Source organism: Sturnira hondurensis, unplaced genomic scaffold, assembly GCF_014824575.4.
Source record: "Sturnira hondurensis isolate 20B ecotype Veracruz unplaced genomic scaffold, ASM1482457v3 Scaffold0025395, whole genome shotgun sequence".
Taxonomy (NCBI): domain Eukaryota; kingdom Metazoa; phylum Chordata; class Mammalia; order Chiroptera; family Phyllostomidae; genus Sturnira; species Sturnira hondurensis.
This window is the reverse complement of record NW_028098026.1, coordinates 853,902-873,263: the sequence shown is the minus strand read 5'-3', so window position 1 is coordinate 873,263 and position 19,362 is coordinate 853,902. Positions and strand designations below refer to the sequence as shown.

Genomic DNA, 19,362 nt, shown 5'->3' with positions numbered 1-19,362 from the left:
GTCATTCAGGTCTGTGAACTGGGTACTAAAGAAAAAACTGTAGAAAAGGATGATTAAAATGATCAGGCCTGGGGTCTAGGGGACAAGATTGTTGAACCCACACTTGGCCACCAACTGGTTGTGTGATTTCAGGAAAATATCTCTACCTCTCTGGGCCTCTGCTTATAACATCTGTGAATGTCAGGCTAATTTTTTCCAGCTCTTGGGACGTAACCTCTAAGCCCTTGAAATGGCCTGCTCGGTAAGAGCGTTTTGGTTTACCTGGTGGCCTTGATCCGTACGGTATCAGCATGCACTCTGGAGGGGTTGCAGACTAAGTTCAGTCCTGTGGGAGGTCATCCCTGCCTATGTAATTGACCTCTAATAAAAAGCCCGGAAACCAAAGCTCATGTTAACACCACTGGCTGCAGTACTCTTTGTATGTTGTCACACATTGTTGCTGGGAGAACTGGGTGTTATTCACTTGATTCTACTGGGAAAGGCCAACTAGACCCTTGCGCCTGGCATCTCTTGGACCCTATGCTTCTCTTCCCTTTAATATCTTCAGTCTGTATCCATTCAGTATAATAAACCATAACTGTGAGTAAAAAACTTCTCTGAGTTCTGCAAGTCCCTCTAGTGAATTACTGAACCTGAGGTGTTTTTTTGGATCTCCAGATACAAGGGTAATTAATGGTATATACCTCACCAGGACACAGGCACCAATGAGATTATGCATACACAATATGTAATAATCACAGCGAGTACTTACTAAATTCATATCGTGTACCACTGTGTGTCTATGAACTCAACTGATTCTTCATGACAATGCTGTGAAACCAACAATTTTTATTCCCACTCCCTACCTATAATTAATTTTTCACTTTGTATTGTTACATGTATTTTATAGTCAGGAGTATAAAATATAGATGTATGGCTTTTAAAAATACTATGCATACAATTGTGAATCATCACCACCTTAAGAATCAAGGACAGCCCTGATTGGTGTAGCTCAGTGGGTTGGGTGTCATCCCACAAAGCCAACTGTTACCAATTTGATTCCTAGTCAGGGCACATGCCTGGGTTGCAGGCCTGGTTCCCAGTTGGGGCACGTGCAAAAGGCAACCAATCCATCTCACATCTGTGTTTCTCTCCCTCTCTTTCTCCCTTTCCCCCCCCCTAAACAAACAAACAAACAAATAAATAAATAAATCTTCAAATAATAGAATAAAGGACATAGAAGCCCCCATGAGCCCCTACGTAGTGACAACTCTTCCCACCTTCCAAGGTAATAATTTTCTTGCTTGTCTTTTTTTTCATAGTTGAACCACCCAATGTATATATCCCCAGTACTTTATTACTTCCTTTTATTTTTCCTGCTTTCAAGGGTTTTTTAAAGTTATTTTATTTATTTACTTTTTGAAGAGGGGAAGGGATGGAGAAAGAAAGGGAGAGAAATGTCAGTGTGAGAGATACATGGATGGGTTGCCTCTCACATGCCCCCAACCAGGCTTGCACTGGCCTTCAACCCAGGCATGTGCCCTGACTGGGAATCAAACTGGTGACCTTTCAATTCACAGGCTGGCACTGAATCCACTGAGCCATACCAGCCAGGGCTGCTTTCAAATTTATTGAATGGAATAATACAGCAAGTGCTCTTTGGTGTCTGGCTTCTTTCACTTAACATTATGTGTGTGAGATTTATCCACGTGGTTGTGTGTATCAGTAGTTTGTTCTTTTTGTTGCTGTATAGTATTCCATTGTGTAAATATACCACAATGTATATATCCTTTCTGCAGTTAATGGAAAGTTGGATGATTCCCAGTTGGACCTATTGAAAACAGTGCTGCTATGAACATTCCTTTCTGCACATATTTCCTGATTTCCATGTTCAAGTTCTCTAGGACATATACTTAACACAAAATGGCTGGATTACAGATTATATGCATTTTCTAACTTATTCAATAATATCGCACTCTTTCCAATTGTAAGATGAAGAAATTTCAACAAGAGAGGTCGAGTAATTTTCCTCAGATCACAAAGCCAAACTGCCTTGAACCAAAAGAGTCTTTCTCCCAGAGCCAGGCTCTCACTTAGCACCCAGTGGCGCATGTGAATCATTGTGAGCTATCATACTGAGGGTATAGAGGACTGTTACTCAGGGTCTCCTTTCCTACCCAAGGTATTCTGAACTCTGTCCCTTTTAGTTAATCATTAACTGCCCCCCAAGAAGCCTGTGAGCCTAACAATCTGCCTTTCCCTGCCTACGGCCTGGTTAATCAGTCGCTACCCCTGTCTGGTAGACGGCAGCCTCCAAAGCCCATCTATCTAGTGGGGAAGTAGCGAGGGATTCATGATGCTCCGGACCTGTCAAGTGCTCTATTCCCAGACTGGCACCCCAACTAGGGGCTGGCAGCCCCTGAGTTTTGATGGTGGGGCCTTCCACCTCAAGGGCACAGGAGAACTGCTGCGAGCATGGCTGGTGCTGAGACTGTGTGCCTGGCCCTCTCTGGTCACTCATGGCCTGGCGGTGAGCAGTGACCTTGGGGGCTGGTCTTAGGGCTCCCCAAGGTCTGGCTCTGAACCCTCACTCCTTGTTACTGCAGCTCCAGGACTGGTCTCAGCGACTCCTGGGCTCCCGGCTCTCGGGAGCTCTTCTCCGAGCTTCCATCTATGGGCAGTTTGTGGCTGGTGAGACAGAAAAAGAGGTGAGGGGCTGTGTCCAACAGCTCCAGACCCTAAGCCTCCGGCCCCTGCTGGCCGTGCCCACAGAGGAGGACCCAGACTCAACTGTCAAGACTGGGTGAGTAAGCACCACCACCTCACAGACCATCACAGTCCCTACGTGCCTAGTCCCTGGCTTGTCACGGGAGGTTATATTAAAAATAAAATTTTAAAAATAAAAAATTTAAATTTTTAAAAAATAAAATTTAAAAGGACGACTGGATGAACAGGGGGCCAGGGCCTAGGGAAGGGGGGTTAGTAGGCTCCAAGACCTGACACCTGCTGGCTGGGCAGGGAGGCCTGGTATGAGGGGAACCTCAGGACTATGCTGCGGTGTGTGGAGCTGTCACGGAGCCTCTTGAAGACCTCTGCCCCAACCGGGAACGTCCTCATGCAGTTGAAGTTGACAGCGCTGACCAGCACTTGGCTCTGTGTAAGCGACCGACAGGATGTGGGAGGAAGGTGTGGCTGGCTGCCCACCATGTCCCCCTCACCACCCCATCCACCAACCTGTTGCAGAAGGTGCTAACTTCATGGATCAGAAGGCCAGGAGCTTCCTTGGAGCTGAGCCCTGAGAGGCTGGCAGAAGCCATGGACTCTGGGAGGGTAAGAATCTCAGGCTGGGGAAGAAATGAATAGTTGGAGGGGAATGTTGGGGGAGCAGAGTCCCCTGGACTTGTATGTAGCAGACACCTGCAAGCAGTTTGTTCAAGCTATTTAACTATCACTACTTTCCAGGCTCAGAACAATCAAAATAAGTGTGGCTGTAGTTGGAATGGATGGAATATGAGTCATCTTGGGGTTCTAGGGGAGGGGCCTAGGGGCTCAAAGCCCTCAGGAGTGATTGAAACAGCAGCTTTTTATTAAATAGAGGAAACTATATCAATATTTTATTAATCTACTTAACTATGCTAGTATATGCTGGAAGCTGTGATTAGGCCAATGGCGTTTGGTTTAATCGTTCATTCACCCATCCATCCATCTACTTCTTCATTCTTTTTTATTTTCATGTTCTCTTTCTACCCTGCCTGCCATTGGCACCCAGTCTGTCCTATGCAGTGTATATCTTTGTTATTGTGACTTTGTTTTGCCAAGTATACACTGTTTGAGGGCATGTTTTGCCAACATTTCATTATGAAAAATTTCAAACATCTATAAAAGTTTAAAGAATCTTACAACAAACACCCATATACCTGCCATTGTTAATATTTAACTCTACTTGCTTTAAATCATCTGTCCCTCTATCCATTGCTCTGTCCATCTATCAGTCCATCTTATTTCTTGATGAACTTCAAAGTAAGTTGCTCATATCAGCACACCTTCCTCCAAATGTTTTAGAAAGCATGCCGCTAATTAGAGCTCAATAATTATTTATAGTACTTTATTTCTTTTCAGGTAAAAATTTCATATAATGAACAATGTACAAATTATAAATGCATACTTAAAAATTTTTTTGTATCCTCACCTGAGGACATTTTTTCACTGCTTTTAAAGAGAGAAAGGGGAGAGAGAGAGAAACACTAATTGGTTGCCTCCCATACTCCCCAAGTGGAGATCCCCAATCATGTGTCAGACCTGCAACCTAGACATGTGCTCTGACCGGAGAGAGAACCCACAACTTTTTGGTTCATGGGACAATGCTCCAACCAACTCAGCCACACCAGCCAGGACCATAAATGTTTCCTTAGACAAGCTTGCACAAATACACAAAACTGAGCGATTCAAATCCCTATCAAGTTATAGAACATTTCTATCGTTGCAAAAGTTCCCTTGTGTCCTGCTCCATTAATCTGGGGGATATGTTTTAAGATATACACAAATAGTGTTATGTTATCTATCTCAATGTGTTACATGCTTTTTCTCCTGAGCAGTCGGACTTGAAGTTCCACCCAAGCGTCTTTGTGAATAGAATTCCAGTGTGTGCAATTGCTGCTTCTAGTGGTGTGGTCTATCTTTCCTGGGATGGACACCCTGGTAGCCTCCAAGTCTTCACCAGGAGCCGTGCTAGGGGTGGAGGAGCAGTGACCAGGATAAACAAACTCACTTGCTCTCAGGGAGGGTGTAAGAGACACTTAAAAATGAAACCCAAGTCAATATGTAACAAGTTAGGTATAAATAATTATTATAGGTGAAAAAGGCTGAGGAAGGGGCAAGGAAAGCCCGGGATGGGGAGTTGAGAATTTAAACCAGGGAAAACCTCGTTAAGTAGGGGATACTGGAACAAAGATCTGGAGGAGAGGTAAGTGGACCTCTGCAGGAAGAGCGTGCCAGGCAGAAGGGGCAGCCAGAGCAAAGGCTCTGAGGTGGGAAGGTACCTGACATGTTTAATAGCAGGGAGGCTCGTGTGGTTGGAGGGCAGAGAGCAAGATGGATAGTGGGGGGCAGTGAGAACAGAGGGGCCAAATGGGGTGGAGCCTAGAAGGCTGCAATGAGGCCTTGGTATTTGTTGAGGAAATTGAGGTCCTGATAGGAGGAAAACATGGCATTTATTATGAGCTAGCCACTGCTCGAAGCATTTTCTATAGGCCAACTCCACGTCACTTCTCTGTCTAAGCTTCAGTTTCCTCACTGGAAAATGGAGCTTGGAATAACACCTGTCTACTAGGGTCCTTATGGAAAGTAAATAAACATGATAGTATATGCAGTTACCTATTATTATAACAAAGACAACATGTATTGAGTGCTTACTATGTGCTGGCACCGTCCTGTCCTTGTTATGTCTTGGCACATCCCACCTGCTCACCCATTTTTATCCACATAACTCCATGAGGGAGCTACTACTATCATTTCCACTTTACAGAGGAGAAAACTGAGGCCCAGAGAGGCTCTATGACTTGCTCAAGGCCCCAAAGTAAGTGGTAGAACCAGGATTCAACTCAGTTCTGGGCTCTTAACCACTGTATTACACTTCAATAAATCGTATATATATGTAAAATAGCAACTCTTTAGATTTCTAACAATTTCTCATTTTTTCCCCTTCCCGTGGTGGGGGAGAGGAGACTTAGGACCTGTAAGGAAGTCCTGACCTGCTCTCACCTTCCCGGCTGCCTTCCTCTAGGAACTCCAGGTCTCCTGCCTAAGCACTGAGCAAAACAGGCATCTCCAGGCCTCATTGAGCCGCTTGCAAAGGGTGGTACAGGTAATGCCTCCTGCTGGGGCCTGGCTCCACTGTACTTGCTCCGCACCTCTGGTGCTCTGACCACAGTCTCTCTTGCCCTCAGCATGCCCAGGCCCAACACGTGAGGCTCCTAGTGGATGCTGAGTACACCTCGCTGAACCCTGCTCTCTCTCTGCTGGTGGCTGCCCTGGCCCTGCGCTGGAACAGCTCCAGGGAGAGTGGGCCCTGGGTGTGGAACACTTACCAGGCCTATCTGAAGGTATGTGGTACATTCCTGGGCTATTCAGTCTGGAGTTTCAGCATCCTGACCTTAAGTGGCCTGTGTACTTTGCCAGGACACACATGAGCGGCTGAGGCGAGATGCTGAAGCCGCAGACAGGGCTGGCCTGGCCTTCGGAGTGAAGTTGGTACGAGGGGCGTATCTGGACATGGAGAGAGAGATGGCCCGGCTCCAAGGAACCACAGATCCCACTCAGCCTGACTATGAGGCTGCCAGTCAGAGGTAGGAGTGGGCCAGGCCAGGCCCTGTGATAATAGCATCTAACCTTTAGAGCTTACAACCCAAGATACTGAGCATCCTGTATGTGTCTACACATTACTCCCTCTTCCTGGTCCAGGATACCGCTGCATCCCACCTGAATAGTAGCCTTCTCCTTGGGCTCCTTTCTCTCTCCTTTGACCTCCATTCTCTGTCTCTTCCCCACACACAGCCAGAGAGAGTCCTGTTTACACTCAAGTCAAACCATGTCCCTCCTCAGTTAAAAATCCTTCCATGGATGGGGAAAGGCAAAAAAAGTGGGAACAACTGTGACAAAACAAACAATAAAAATAAAATGTTAAAAAAACACCCTATATTATTTTTAAAAATATATTTTCATGGATCCCATTGCGCCCTCAGTAAACCCCAAATCCTTACAGCAGCCTGCAAGGGGGTCACTGGCCACCTCTCTAACCTTTCCTTCCACTTTTCCCCTCACTCTCTGCACTCCCAAGGCCTTTGCACTTCCTGTCCCACTGCCTAGACAGCTTTTCCCCCAGACGTCCACATGGCTCAATCCCTCACCTCCTTAGGTCTTTGTGTATTTGGTAACTTCGCAGGGGGCCTTCCCTGACCTCCCTAGCAAAAACTAGAATACCTCATTACCCATTCTCTTCCTGGATTAGTTTTTCTCTCTAGCACTTATCAGTAGTTGAGGTTCTATACAGTTTCATATTAAATTGCTCATTGTTTGTGTCCCCCACTAGTGTGTGGGCCTAAGAGGGTAGGGGTTTCTGATTTGTTTATTGCTGAAATTTGTTCACTGCTTGGCCTGGCTGGTGTAGCTCAGTGGATTGAGCACGGGCCTGCGAACCACACGATCGCGGTTCGATTCCCAGTCAGGCCACATGCCTGGGTTGCAGGCCAGTTCCCAGCAGGGGACTCACAAGAAGCAACCATACATTGATATTTCTCTTTAAAGAAGAAAAAAAAAAAGAAATTTGTTCACTGCTTAAAATTGTGTCTGTTGCATGATGGTGTTCACTCAGTATATGTCTTCTGAATGAATAAATAAACCATTGCAAGCAGTGGATACTATTATTAACGTCCACATTGCACAGAGGCTAAAGCCAAGGCACTGAAAAGTGGAATCACTCATCCAAGGTCACATATCTAGTAAGTGTCAGGGCCAAGATTTGAGCCCAGGTAGACTGGCTGTAGAACCCTCATTCTTACCCACCACAAATCACCCCATGCTGGGGCAAGATGTGAGTGAACTCCTTGGACCCCCACCTCATGGCTCTGGAAAGAAGGGATTTATTTCTTCAACACATACTTGCCAACTACCCGATTTGGATCAAGACCTGTTTTGGACCCTGGTCACAGTACCAACCAAGGTGACCCTAGGTCTTGTCCTCATGGAGCTTTCAAAGTCTGACTCCATTCCACAGTGATTCAAGGAGAGGTACAGCTTCAGGGACTTACCCAAGCTATCAGGGCAAGTGGCCAACCCACGGGTTGCATGCAGGGCCAGTGAGGGTTTCCATGAAAATACCATATAACTCACATGCCATAAAATTCACCATTTAAAAGTGTACAATTAATTCAGTAGATTTTAGTGTATTCACAAGGTTGTGCAACCTTAGCCACTATCTAATTCCAGAATAGTTTCATCACTTTAAAAAGAAACCTCATACCCACTCATTAGCATTAACTCCCTGTTGCCTTTTCCCCTCAACCTCTGGCAATCACTGATCTTTTTGTCTCTATACTGGAGATTTCATACAAATGAAGCCATGCAATGTGTGGCCTTTGTATCTGGCTTATTTCACTCAGCACGTTTTCAAGGTTCAACCATGTTGTAGTATGTATCTGGGCTCCATTCCTTTTTATGACCAAGTGACTAAGTAATATCCCTTTGTATAAATGAACCACATTTCATTTATCCATTAATCAGTTGTTGGACTTTCAAATTGTTTGCACATTTAGGTTGTTGTGAATAGTGTTGCTGTGAATATTTATACATACATTTCTAAATATATTTTATTGATTATACCATTACAGTTGTTCTATTCCCCCCCTTCATTCCCCTCCCTCCTGCACACCCCTCCCCCACCATTCCCCTTTAGTTTATGACCATGTGTCTCAAGTTCTTTAGATTTTATATTTCCCTTACTATTCTTGCCCTCCCCTATCTATTTTTAACCTACTGTCTATGCTACTTATATTCTGTATCTTCTCCCCCCTTCTCCTCCTCCCACTCCCCTGTTTCTAACCCTCCATGTGTTCTTCATTTCTATGGTTCCACTCCTGATCTAGCTGTCCTCTTGGTTTGCTTTTGTTTTAGGTGTGGTCGTTAATAACTGTGAGTTTGCTGTCCTTTCACTGTTCATATTTTTTATCTTCTTTTTCTTAGATAAGTCCCTTTAACATTTCATATAATAAGGGCTTGGTGATGATGAACTCCTTGAACTTGACCTTATCTGAGAAGCACTTTATCTGCCCTTCCATTCTAAATGAAAGCTTTGCTGGATAGAACAATCTTGGCTGTAGGTCTTTGGATTTAATGACTTGGAATACTTCTTTCCAGCTCCTTCTTGCCTGTAAAGTATCTTCTGAGAAATCCGCTAACAGTCTGATGGGAAGTCCTTTGTAGGTGACTGTCCCCTTATCTCTTGCTGACTCTCTCCTTCATTTTAATCTTGGGTAATGTAATAATGATGTGCCTTGGTGTGTTCCTTCTTGGGTCCAACTTGTTTGGGACTCTGAACATCCTGGATTTCCTGGAAGTCTATTTCTTTTGCCAGACTGGGGAAGTTCTCCTTTATTATTTGTTCAAATATGTTTTCCACTCGTGGCTGTTTCTTTTCCCCTTCTCGTACCCCTATAATTTGGATGTTGGAATGTTTAAAGATGTCCTGGAGGTTCCTAAGCCTCTCCTCATTTTTATGAATTCTTGTAACTTCACATTTTTCTGTTTGGTCATTTCTTCCTTCCTTCTGGTCCACCCCCTTGATTTGAGTCCCAGTTTCCTTTCCATCACTATTGTTTTCCTGTGCATTTCCCTTCATTTCAGTTTACCCTTCATATGTTCCTCTAATTTGTGGCTAAAATCAACCAGTTCTGTGAGCATCCTGATCACCAGTGTTTTGAACTGTGCATCTGAGAGGCTGGCTACTTCTTGATTGCTTAGAGTTATCGGCTCTGGGGCTTTGAGTTCTTCTTGAGCCATATTTTGGACTGTTCGTGCCTGTTACATAGGAGGAGCGGAGCCCTAGGTGTTCACCAGGGCAGAGCAACTCAGTTGCTGGGCTGTGACGCTGTATGTGGGGGCTGGGTCAAAGGAAAGTAATGGTGGTCCCCTCTGCTGCCTCCCTGCAGCTGGTCCCACTGTGCGCAAATGTGTGACCGTGGTCAGCTTGCTGCCCCGCGCCCTCACTGGGTCCGCCGGATGCTACCCCGGCTGCCTGGGCCCCTGGAGTCAGGGGATCTTTCCTACCCAACCCTGCTCCACTGCTGGCTCTGCCCCTCTTACGGGTCCAGTTGAATGGTTCATTGTTGTAGGACTTTTGTATAGTTCAATTTTCTGTTCTTTGGCTGCATCTTTGTTTACTAAACCTTTGTTGTATTCAAACTTGGTTGTGGGAGAAAGCACAGTGTTTCCACCTACGCCTCCATCTTGGCGGAAGTCCCATATATACATTTTTGTGTAAACATACATTTTCAATTTTCCTGAAAGTTCAGTTATCTGGGAGTGAGATTGCTGTGTCACATGGTAACTCCAGTTTAAACTTTTGAGGAATTGCCAGACGGTGTTCCACAGTCTTGTACTATTTTATGTTCATACCATTGTATTGTATGAGGGTTCCAAGTTCTGCATATTCTCCCTATCATGGTACCACTCATGTTTTAATATAGATTTTGAATAAATAATGAATTCACATGATTCAAAAATTAAAATGATATGAAAGTGAATACACTGACATATCTCATTTTGATCAAAATCCCCATCTAATCATGGAGTCTCCCAGGCACCCACAGGTAATTCCTTTTATTAGTTTCTTACATGTGTTTCTTAAATTCCTTTATGCATACAGAGGCAAACACAAAGATTTTTGCATTTGCAAAAGTCACATGTCTACATACTGCTCCTTGCTTTTCCACTCAACTGCCTCTCTTAAAGGCAAAATAGTCTAGTGATGAGCACAAGGTTTGGAGCATCAGATAGACTGAGTGCAAATCCCAGCTCAGCCATTTCTAGCTGTGTGACCTGGGGACAAGAGACTTACCCTCTTTCAGCTTCAACTCTGCTCATGTAAAATGAGACTAACCAGAACATCTGCCTCACAGAGTTGATTTGAGAGTGAGATGAGTGAGCATATATGTGTCAGGCAAGGTAAAGAAGATTTAGTGAAGGGACTAAATTAATGGAGTGCCCTGGACAGTGGATTTGAAGGCTGGCGTGCAAACCAAAAGGGTTGCAGGCTTGATTCTTGGTCAAGGCGCATGCTTGGGTTGCAGGCCAGGTCCTCAGCTGGGGTCATGAGAGACAACCAAAGGGTGTTTCCTTCTCTTTCTCCCCCCCCTCCTTTCCCTCTCTGGAGAAATAAATAAATTAAATCACTAAAAAATGATATTTAAAAAATTAATGGAGTGTGGGTAAGGTCCGAATAATCTGCAGAGAGTGTTGAGGCACTCAGAAACCCACAAAAGTGGGAAGTTGTTATGACCCTAATGTTATAGGTGAGGAAGAAGGGTCACACTGGAGGAGGCATGGACAGCTAGGGTGGGCCAGAGAGGGGGCTAAGGGACAAAACCCCAGAGCTCTCTTCCCTTCCACCTTCTAATCTCCTGCCCGTGACTCTGTGGGTGTTGCAGGATGTAAAAAGTCAGCTTCCTGAGGGGCAGAGAAGGGCAAAGAATAGATCTGGAGGGCAGTGGAAAATAACTACCATAGTGGTGAAGGCTGTAGGGTGGCACCTGGCCTACAGCAGCTCAGAAAGCATTTTCCAGTCTTTTTACCTTCCTAGGTCAGTACCCAAAGTGTCTTTGTTCTTCTTACAGCTGCATGGCACTCCACTGTACTCTGGGTACCATCATTCATCCAGCCAGTCCCCTACTTAAGGACATTTGGGTTGTTGTTAATCATGCTCTATAGACAATGCTGCAGTGAATGACCTTGAGAAAATGTCATGTTGTGTGTGTGATGTGGCCCTTTCTTGTAAGACTGCCATTGGGCCAAAGGCTTTTTGTATACCTTCAGCTCATTCCATCCTCAAAGCTTCACTTGTAGGTAAACTTGCATTGTTACAAAAGAGGAAAAAGGCTCAAAGAAGTGATGTCCTTTGCAACTGGTCCAGGTGGAAGTTGGGTATTTTATGACTCCAGAGTTCTGGTCCCTAGGCACCCCATGTTCCAAGGACAGAAACGCCCAGTCCCTGAGGCCTGACTCTCACTCGCCTGATACGATAACTGAATGAAGCATCTCTCTTCAGTTACAGACGCTGTTTGGAGCTGATGTTGACCCAGGTTTCCAACCGTGGCCCCATGTGCCGCCTCATGGTGGCATCCCACAATGAGGAAACTGTTCACCAGGCAACAAAACGGTATGAAGTGGGCCCCTTCCCTCCTCTCCCTCATTTACACGCTTGGAATAGCTAGCAGGTGGTGGAGGTGGAACAAGGTGAAGAGCAGTGTGGCAACAATAGGTTCAGAGAAATTCTCGGAAGATATTAAAACTGTTAAACCCCTGCTTACACTTACAGGTCTTATAGTCCCTGGATGAACAAGGCATCACCCCTTATATGCTAGGGCACTGGGAAGTCCTAGGGTTCCAGGGAAGGAGTGGGGATTCACTGGGGAGAGTTTAGGTACCTTAGAGCAGTGGGTTTTGTTAGTCACTAAGTTAAGAAGTATTTCAATAGTTAAATAACTGGAACAGCCATGTGGGTGCGAATGGCTGACTGAGCTCTGGATCCAGCCACTGTCTGGAACAATGACGTGTCCCTTTCTGTAGCATGTGGGAGCTGGGCATTCCTCCGGATGGACCTGTCTCTTTTGGACAACTTCTGGGGATGTGTGACCACATCTCCTTGGCATTGGGTATGTAAATGGCCCATTCTCCACCACCACCACCATGCCCCACCCAGCCCCAGGCCTCATTCCTTCTCAGCCAGGGTTCTTCTCCCATTTTCAACCAATGCCTTGCCGTGCTCCTATCTAGAGCTTGCAGATGGCCCAGTCTCTTCCAATGTCTGAAGTCTTGTAAGCCTTTGTCTCTGTACCTGCTCTCTGTTGTTTTGTTAGTTTTTGATCATGATGTTTTCTTTCCTATGTGCTTTGTTATCTTTATCAGGTTGCTCCCTAGGGACTGACCAGAAGATTTATGTCTTTCTCTGCCAGATGCTAAGGGGTACAAAATCATTGTATCCTAAATTCATAGCTTGAGGTTTCCCAAGACATCTCAGATATGCAAATTTGGTCTGTGAATATGCAAGCAGACTAAGGCATGGCCACAACCTCTCAGAGATGGATTTCTCTGTTTTCTTCCCTGCTCTGCTTATGGTCAAGGTCATTCCCTGGGAGCAGAGGGAACTCTTTCTCCGAGAGTGTTCATTTTGGGATTCCAGCTTAACTCCAGGAAGCTCTCTTTTATACCTCTCACCCTGTTCAGACTTTAGGCTTCAATTTCTGTATCTCCTCAACTCCGTGAAGCCATCAAATAGCAGCTCAATTTTGTGTTCAGGGCAGAAGTGCTTCCTGTGCATCCCTTCCCTTTCTCTTCATTCTTGAAATAGGAAATTCCCTATTCTCTTAGCAGCATTTTAATAACTTTAAATGTTTACTCCAGAATTTTTAGTTTTTCAGTGGGACATTTTGTCTAACCCATCTCTCTGCCATGTTCTCAGAACTGGAAATCTTTGTTCCAGACGGGGCCTATGGGAGCCTCTCTCCAAACAGGAGCCCACATCTTGTCAACACTCTCCCTGCAGGGCAGGCCGGCTATGCTGTATATAAGTCCATCCCCTACGGCTCCCTGGAGGAGGTGATCCCCTACCTGATCCGGAGGGCCCAGGAGAACCAGAGTGTGCTGCGTGGGGCCCGCAGGGAATGGGAGCTGCTCAGTCAAGAACTTCGACGGAGGCTGCTGGGGCAGGGTCTGAGGGCGCCCCGTTAGCACACCCAGGGGTTCTGTGGTCAATAAAGGTCCTGAGCTACTGCCCAAGCTGCCTCCTGCACTGAAGCTGCCTCCTTGGAGAAGGGCTAGTCTTGACCTCAGCCAGCCCAGCTAAGGTATTCTGCAGCTCACAAGAGACCTTTAGATAAGCCTAAAGCATAGCAAAAGCATTGAGCAAAGACTAATGAAGCCTCTTCCACCCTGAAGCAATCTATCCTGTGATAGTCCTGAGTCAGCTCTACTCAGCCAGTCAGTGGCTGAGGCAGGAACTTTCTTCACTCCAGTGGATGCCCAGATGAAGAGCACACCTGAGGCAGTAAAGTCAAGAGTCTGGGCGAAGGCAACACATGTGGGGAGGAACAGAGGCAAGAGGCAAACCACTTTCTCATTTAATAACGTATTATGAGGCCCCTTCTGAGCTAGACTCTGAGTCTCAGTGCTGAGGACACAGCAGTGCCAAAGATAACCCCAAGCCCAGCCTCACAGGGCTCTCAGTCCGCTAGGGGTAGACAGACACATTTCCAAACGATGACAGACCAACATGGTCAGGTTGTGATGAGGGAAGCCCACACAGAGCATCGGGGTGATATTGAGGAAAGCTGGAGGCTGTAGAAGGCCAGAGGAGACACCTGGTGGTCAAGAGAGCTTCCCAGAGTATTCATAGAAATAACTAAATGAATACTGAGAAGAACGCTCAAAGGTAAGGGCATGGGCATAAACAGAGAATTGTGAAACAGACTGGGGAGTGGGGAGACGAGGACAGAGACTAGGAAGGGCCAGATGGTACAGTCTTAGACGCCAGACTGCAGGGTTTGTACCTGGTCCCAAGGGCACTGGAGAGTCAAGAGGGTTTCAAGCAGGGGTGGAACCAAATCAGGTTTGGCTTTAAGAAGCTGCCTGCCCTGTGGTGGCCGGACCAGAGTAGGGAGATAGGCTGGAAGCGAACGGGAATCTAGAGTAGGAAATCCTTCCGGGCAAGGTTGTGGGGAAGGAAGGAGGGGGCTGGTGGAATGGACAATCAGGAGGTTCAGTGGGACATGGGACTGATAGGCCGGATGGGAATGAACATTCAGGGCAAGGCCTAGGGTTCCCGTTTGACGAGGGGACAGTGAAGCCAATCCTGAGATAGGGATCCAAGAGGAAATAGAGTTTTGAAGAGATACTGAGGCCAGTGTCGGACCTGGTGGCTATGAAGATTACAGGGAACGTCCAGGACCCTGTAGGGCCCCAGGTATGGGGCAAAGAGGAAAGGCTGAGGGAGAGACAGAGAGAGGAAACAGCCGCTGGGGATGGGTGAGAAGCACGGGAAGAAGACAGCAAGCACAGGGGGATCAGGAAGGGCCAACCACTTCCAACAAGTCCTGGGACAGGGATAACATGTAGGGTGCAGCTAACAGTTTGGGGGCAGACATGGATTTCTCTTCTCTCTGGTTACCTCAGGACCCCAGGGGGAGGGGTGCCTCTCATTGGAAGGAGCCTGCTGCCCAAGTGCAAATGTGGCAGGAAGCCACTGGTGCACCTGCACTTAGGTTTCCTGCCCCAATCTCCAGAGCTAGAGCCCCTCGTGACAGTTATGTGGTGATCACTGCTGGAGTCCTTTAGTATGCGCAAAGCCTCCTGGACCCTGGTCTGGGCCCCAGAACCTTCTTAGAGCTTACTGGGTTCTCAGCTCTATACCAGACCCCGTTCCCAGCCTGCTGACCCCCCGCTCAGGCTGCCCCCCTCCTCCTTACCCCTCCTGCAACCCCAGGCCTCACCATTTACCAGAACCTGGCTCCACTTGGCAGACTCTTCCCCCAGCCCATAGATAGTCCTCAGACCGCTTTCTGCTCTTGGTCCCTTCCCCTAGGCTGTAGACCCCGCCCCAGCACATAGACACTTCCTTAAACCTCATCCCATGTCCCAACCTTCAGACCCTCTTCATAGCCTGCAGACCTTGACCCCTCTCCCCTCCCTCAGACCCCAACCACGGCAGCAGGGCCCTTTCCTCAGCTCACAGACCTTGCCCTTGGACTGTCCTCTTCACTCTCACAGCCCATAGACTCCACCCCCTCATACGCACCTCTTCCTCCAGCCCATAGGTAATCTTCAGACCCTCTTGCCAAGCCCCCAGACTCCTTTCCCAAGCCCAGACCCTATCCCTGTAGCCCTTACACCTCCCTTAGTTGGTTCCCTGCCCTCAGATTTCCTTAGATCTCCTTCAGCTGTGAGAATCCCTTAGCCACCACCTGCCCTCTTCCCCCTGCTTTGCATTCTTACTGTGCAGCTCTCCCAGAACCTACCCTTTTTCTAATTCAGATGCCTCCCTCCGAATCAGACCTCCAATCCTCTTCCTTTTCAGGCTCCCTCCCAGGACTCCAAGCCACCTCTGTCCTTATTGCCCTTTGAGGTCCCGTCCCTCTCTCCCTCCTGCCCTCTGATCCATGCCCTGGAGCTGAGTCGGGAGCCCACAGATGCCCTTTCTGAGCTCTCTCTTCCCTGTGGATCTGGGCTCCTTTCGGGATCCAGAAACCCAGGCGGGCCATCTGCATCCCCTGGCTGTCACTGGGGGCGCATGCTGGGACCTTGTCCTGCTCCAGAGGAGAGGTGAGGGATTGGCTACTGGAACTGCCTCCAGGGGCAAGATCAAGGGGCAGTATGGAGGGTTGGGCTTCAGTTGGCCAGTCAACAATTTCGTACCAAACGTCTATTATGTACCCAGCTGTGTTGTCTGTGATGGGGATTTAGGGGTGAATATGACATTCTGGGTCATTGGTGAATGAAATCTATTACAGGAATTTAAGAGAGTGATGATGTAACAGGGTGCAGCCAAGTGGGGGCCCCAAATAGGGATTTGTAATGGGGTCCAGAAGTCAGGGTGTCCAGGAAATATTAGGAAAAAATATATAGAAAGTTCTCACCCCCACAAGTCTGTGCTGGGGGATGGGACACACAGAGCAGGGCCAATGAGAGCTGTTTTACAAAGCAACGGCTTTGCAGCTAACCTCTGGCATGATCATTTAACATATCTACAAATTTTGACTGGTTTCATAGATATGTTAAATAGCTGTGGCATGCTCTGAGCCAGGGGGATGGGAGCGACTTCAACCCAAGAGGTAATTGGGTTACATCCCCCTCGTTACAGAGCCTGTGTGAGAACTTGGAAATGATTGGCTCCACGCCATGGGGCCACACCTGCCCGGACTTACTATGGCAGCCCAGTAAAGCTGGAAGAATACAGGAATGCTGGCAGGTGTAACCGATTGTGGGAGGAGTCAAAAATGGGGCTGCAGAGGAAGATTGGCTCAGGGATTTAAACCTAGGCACAGCAGCCATACCAAGAGTTGGGATCACGAGGCTTTGGGGTGCTCCCTTTTGCCATGTGGCTTAGGAAGCAGGAGAGACTTTGCCTGGAAGAAAAGGGGTGAAAGGACTCTTGCTTGTGGGCCATGAGAAGGTGCCACATGGCTTTGGATTAACTGGAGATCATGGTGGCAACACAGGTGCCAGGAGCCTGAATCATGGAATTCTAATTTTTTTCTTGAGATACTGTACCCCAGTTTGGGCAAAGGGGAGAAGAAAGGACTGTGTGTGTCTGTGAGTATTCTAAAGGACTTTAGTACTTTAATGAGGACATTAGGTCATTACTCTAAGTCCGTATAACTTTTAAATAAATAATTCTTTTCCTTTTCACCAGTCTCTAGCATTGAGAGATGTCTTTCCTCTGGTGGTGGGCAAAGTGAACCTATTACAGGGGGGGAATCCGCGGAGAAAAAGGGGGGTCCTTTTGGTAATAGTGTATCATTTACCCCTGCCCCAGGTCTGTTCTGTAACAATGATACTGAAAGAATGGCCTTTCTGGTGGGGTGATACTTGAGTCTCACAGTATAAGAGCCAATCAGTCCTGGCAGGTATAGCTCAGAGGATTGAGCACAGAACAGTGAACCACAGGGTCTCAGGTTTGATTCTCAGTCAGGGTACATGCCAGGGTTGCAGACCAGGCCTCTGGTTGTAGGCATGTGAGAGGCAACACATACTGATGTTTCCTTCCCTTTCTTTCTCCCTCCTTTCCCTCTCTCTCTCAAAATAAATAAATAAAATCTGGAGAAAAAAGGTAACTGGTTCGATTCCTGGTCAGGGCACATGCCAGAGTTGTGGGCCAGATCTTCAGTTGAGGGATGCAAAAGACAACCAATCTATGTATCTATGTTTCTCTCTCTCCTTTTCTCTCCCTCTAAATAAATAAATAATTTAAACTTCCATCAAGTGGTGATAGAGGCAGAAAAGGCTAGCTAACTCACACAACCTTATCAAAATTACAACTAAGGTGTAGAACAACCATCACTCAGAACCATCAGAAATCAATTTGAATAGAAGTCTGACAACTATGGGTTGAAACCCCAACCATTCAGACTGGTAGGAGGGGCAGAGACAAGGAACCGGCTGGTAGGTAGAAATTTGGGAGAGATATCTTGGGAGCAAGGAGTCCCAGCCCCACACCAAGCCCCCAGTCCAGGGTTATAGTATCAGGAAGATTAGTCCCCATAAATTAAGGCTGCAAATACCAGCCAGGATTGAGTCAGTGGAGAAAACTTTTGGAGTCCCAAGCAGTTCCTCTTAAAAAAACCACACAGGAACTTTCTCAGACTCATTCCCTCTGAGCTCTAGCACCAGGGTACCAGCTTGAAAGGTACCAGTGGCATACAGGGAGGGGCCAAAGTTTCTAGCATCAAGGCGAGAACTGGGGGACAGTGTTCTCCCAGACAGAAAGGTGGACAGAGGTCACTGTGTATTTTCTGAACACTGCCCTGATAGAGCAACGGAGTCAGCAGGCTGGTGCCATATCTGAGACTTCATCAACCTGGTTAATGCTGTTTGCCCCACACTGGGGATCCCCTGAGGCTCCATCTCACCCAACTGACAGGTGTTAACAGTGGCTTTTCCATATGAATGGCTAGCCTGGTCTTCACTCATGCTTCACAACTTCCTAAATCCTTTCAAACAAAATGCAACTGGCCTCAGTGAGTCCTGAGCACCACCCCCACCCCCATATATCTTGCTAAGTGGCTCCAGGCATGAAATTAGCAGCAGTCAGCCTAGGTTCACAGCTTGGCTTTGATTGGTGATCTCCAAGCCCAGCACAAATAACAGCTATCTCAGATTGCTTTATAGCTCAGGCAGGGTGTCCCAGGAAAAACACATGTCAGGGCTGACCTTAGCCTGTACCACCTGGGAAACCCCAGGGCCTTTGGACCTAGTGGACAGCTACAGGCCATTACTGAGCACCACCACCCTGCCCCTGCACAGCTAATCCTCCATGGAAGACAGAGGTTGATGGTCAGTGGTCACAGCCAGTCGTTGTATTTGACTGGCCTGGGAGGCCTGGGTAAATACCTCCCATTGACCTGGCAACAGCAACCAAGGCTCAACTACAAAAAGAGGGTGTACTCAGCCCACACAAAGGGTGCACCTCAAGTACCTAGCTTGGGTGGTAAGGGAGGCTGTGCCACTGAACCATACAGGACACCTACTACATTAGGCCATGATACCAAGACAGGGAGTCATAGAAGCTTTACCTAATACATAGAAGGAAAATAAAGGACTTCTGGCCAAGATGGAGGTGTAGGTGGAAACAATGTGCCTCCTTGCACAACCAAGCTTAAAGACAACAAAGTTTTAGTAACAAAACGCAACCAAAACACGGAACATTGAACTGTACCGAAGTCCAACAACGAACCATTCATCCAGACCAGTAAGAGGGTGGAGTCAGCGGCTGGTGGAGCGGGGGTTGCCCAGGAAGCGGCTGGACCGGACGCCCCAGGTGCACAGGCAGCCCTTGGCAGATCCCAGGCATGGGGTGGCAATGGGTGGATTCGCACACAGATAAACCAGATGAAAAAATGGACA

At 47.2% G+C, this 19,362-nt stretch overlaps 1 protein-coding gene across 3 annotated transcripts; it reads left to right on the top strand.

The window, feature by feature from the left end:
- Positions 1 to 2,251: 2,251 nt before the first annotated feature.
- Positions 2,252 to 13,524, top strand: PRODH2 (proline dehydrogenase 2). Of its 3 annotated transcripts, XM_037039697.1 has the most exons (10): positions 2,253 to 2,509; positions 2,586 to 2,782; positions 2,998 to 3,136; positions 3,223 to 3,309; positions 5,762 to 5,842; positions 5,925 to 6,080; positions 6,157 to 6,323; positions 11,795 to 11,905; positions 12,316 to 12,401; positions 13,292 to 13,524. In XM_037039697.1, exons 1-10 carry the CDS (start codon positions 2,333 to 2,335, stop codon positions 13,474 to 13,476), a joined length of 1,386 nt encoding a protein of 461 aa, XP_036895592.1. In that variant the 5' UTR covers positions 2,253 to 2,332; the 3' UTR covers positions 13,477 to 13,524. The 3 variants fall into 3 exon arrangements, with proteins under 3 accessions (XP_036895594.1, XP_036895592.1, XP_036895593.1); XM_037039699.1 differs by lacking the exon at positions 12,316 to 12,401 and having other exon boundaries at positions 2,252 to 2,509; positions 13,292 to 13,419; XM_037039698.1 differs by lacking the exon at positions 5,762 to 5,842 and having other exon boundaries at positions 2,254 to 2,509; positions 3,223 to 3,306; positions 5,922 to 6,080.
- Positions 13,525 to 19,362: the final 5,838 nt, after the last annotated feature.

What these genes read in the sequence shown, in the direction of transcription:
- PRODH2 (XM_037039697.1), top strand. Translation starts at nt 2,333, where the DNA reads ATGATGCTCCGGACCTGTCAAGTGCTCTATTCCCAGACTGGCACCCCA. An exon ending in TGACCAGCACTTGGCTCTGT is followed by an intron (nt 3,137 to 3,222) that starts GTAAGCGACCGA and finishes AACCTGTTGCAG; the next exon opens with AAGGTGCTAACTTCATGGAT. An exon ending in CTTACCAGGCCTATCTGAAG is followed by an intron (nt 6,081 to 6,156) that starts GTATGTGGTACA and finishes GTACTTTGCCAG; the next exon opens with GACACACATGAGCGGCTGAG.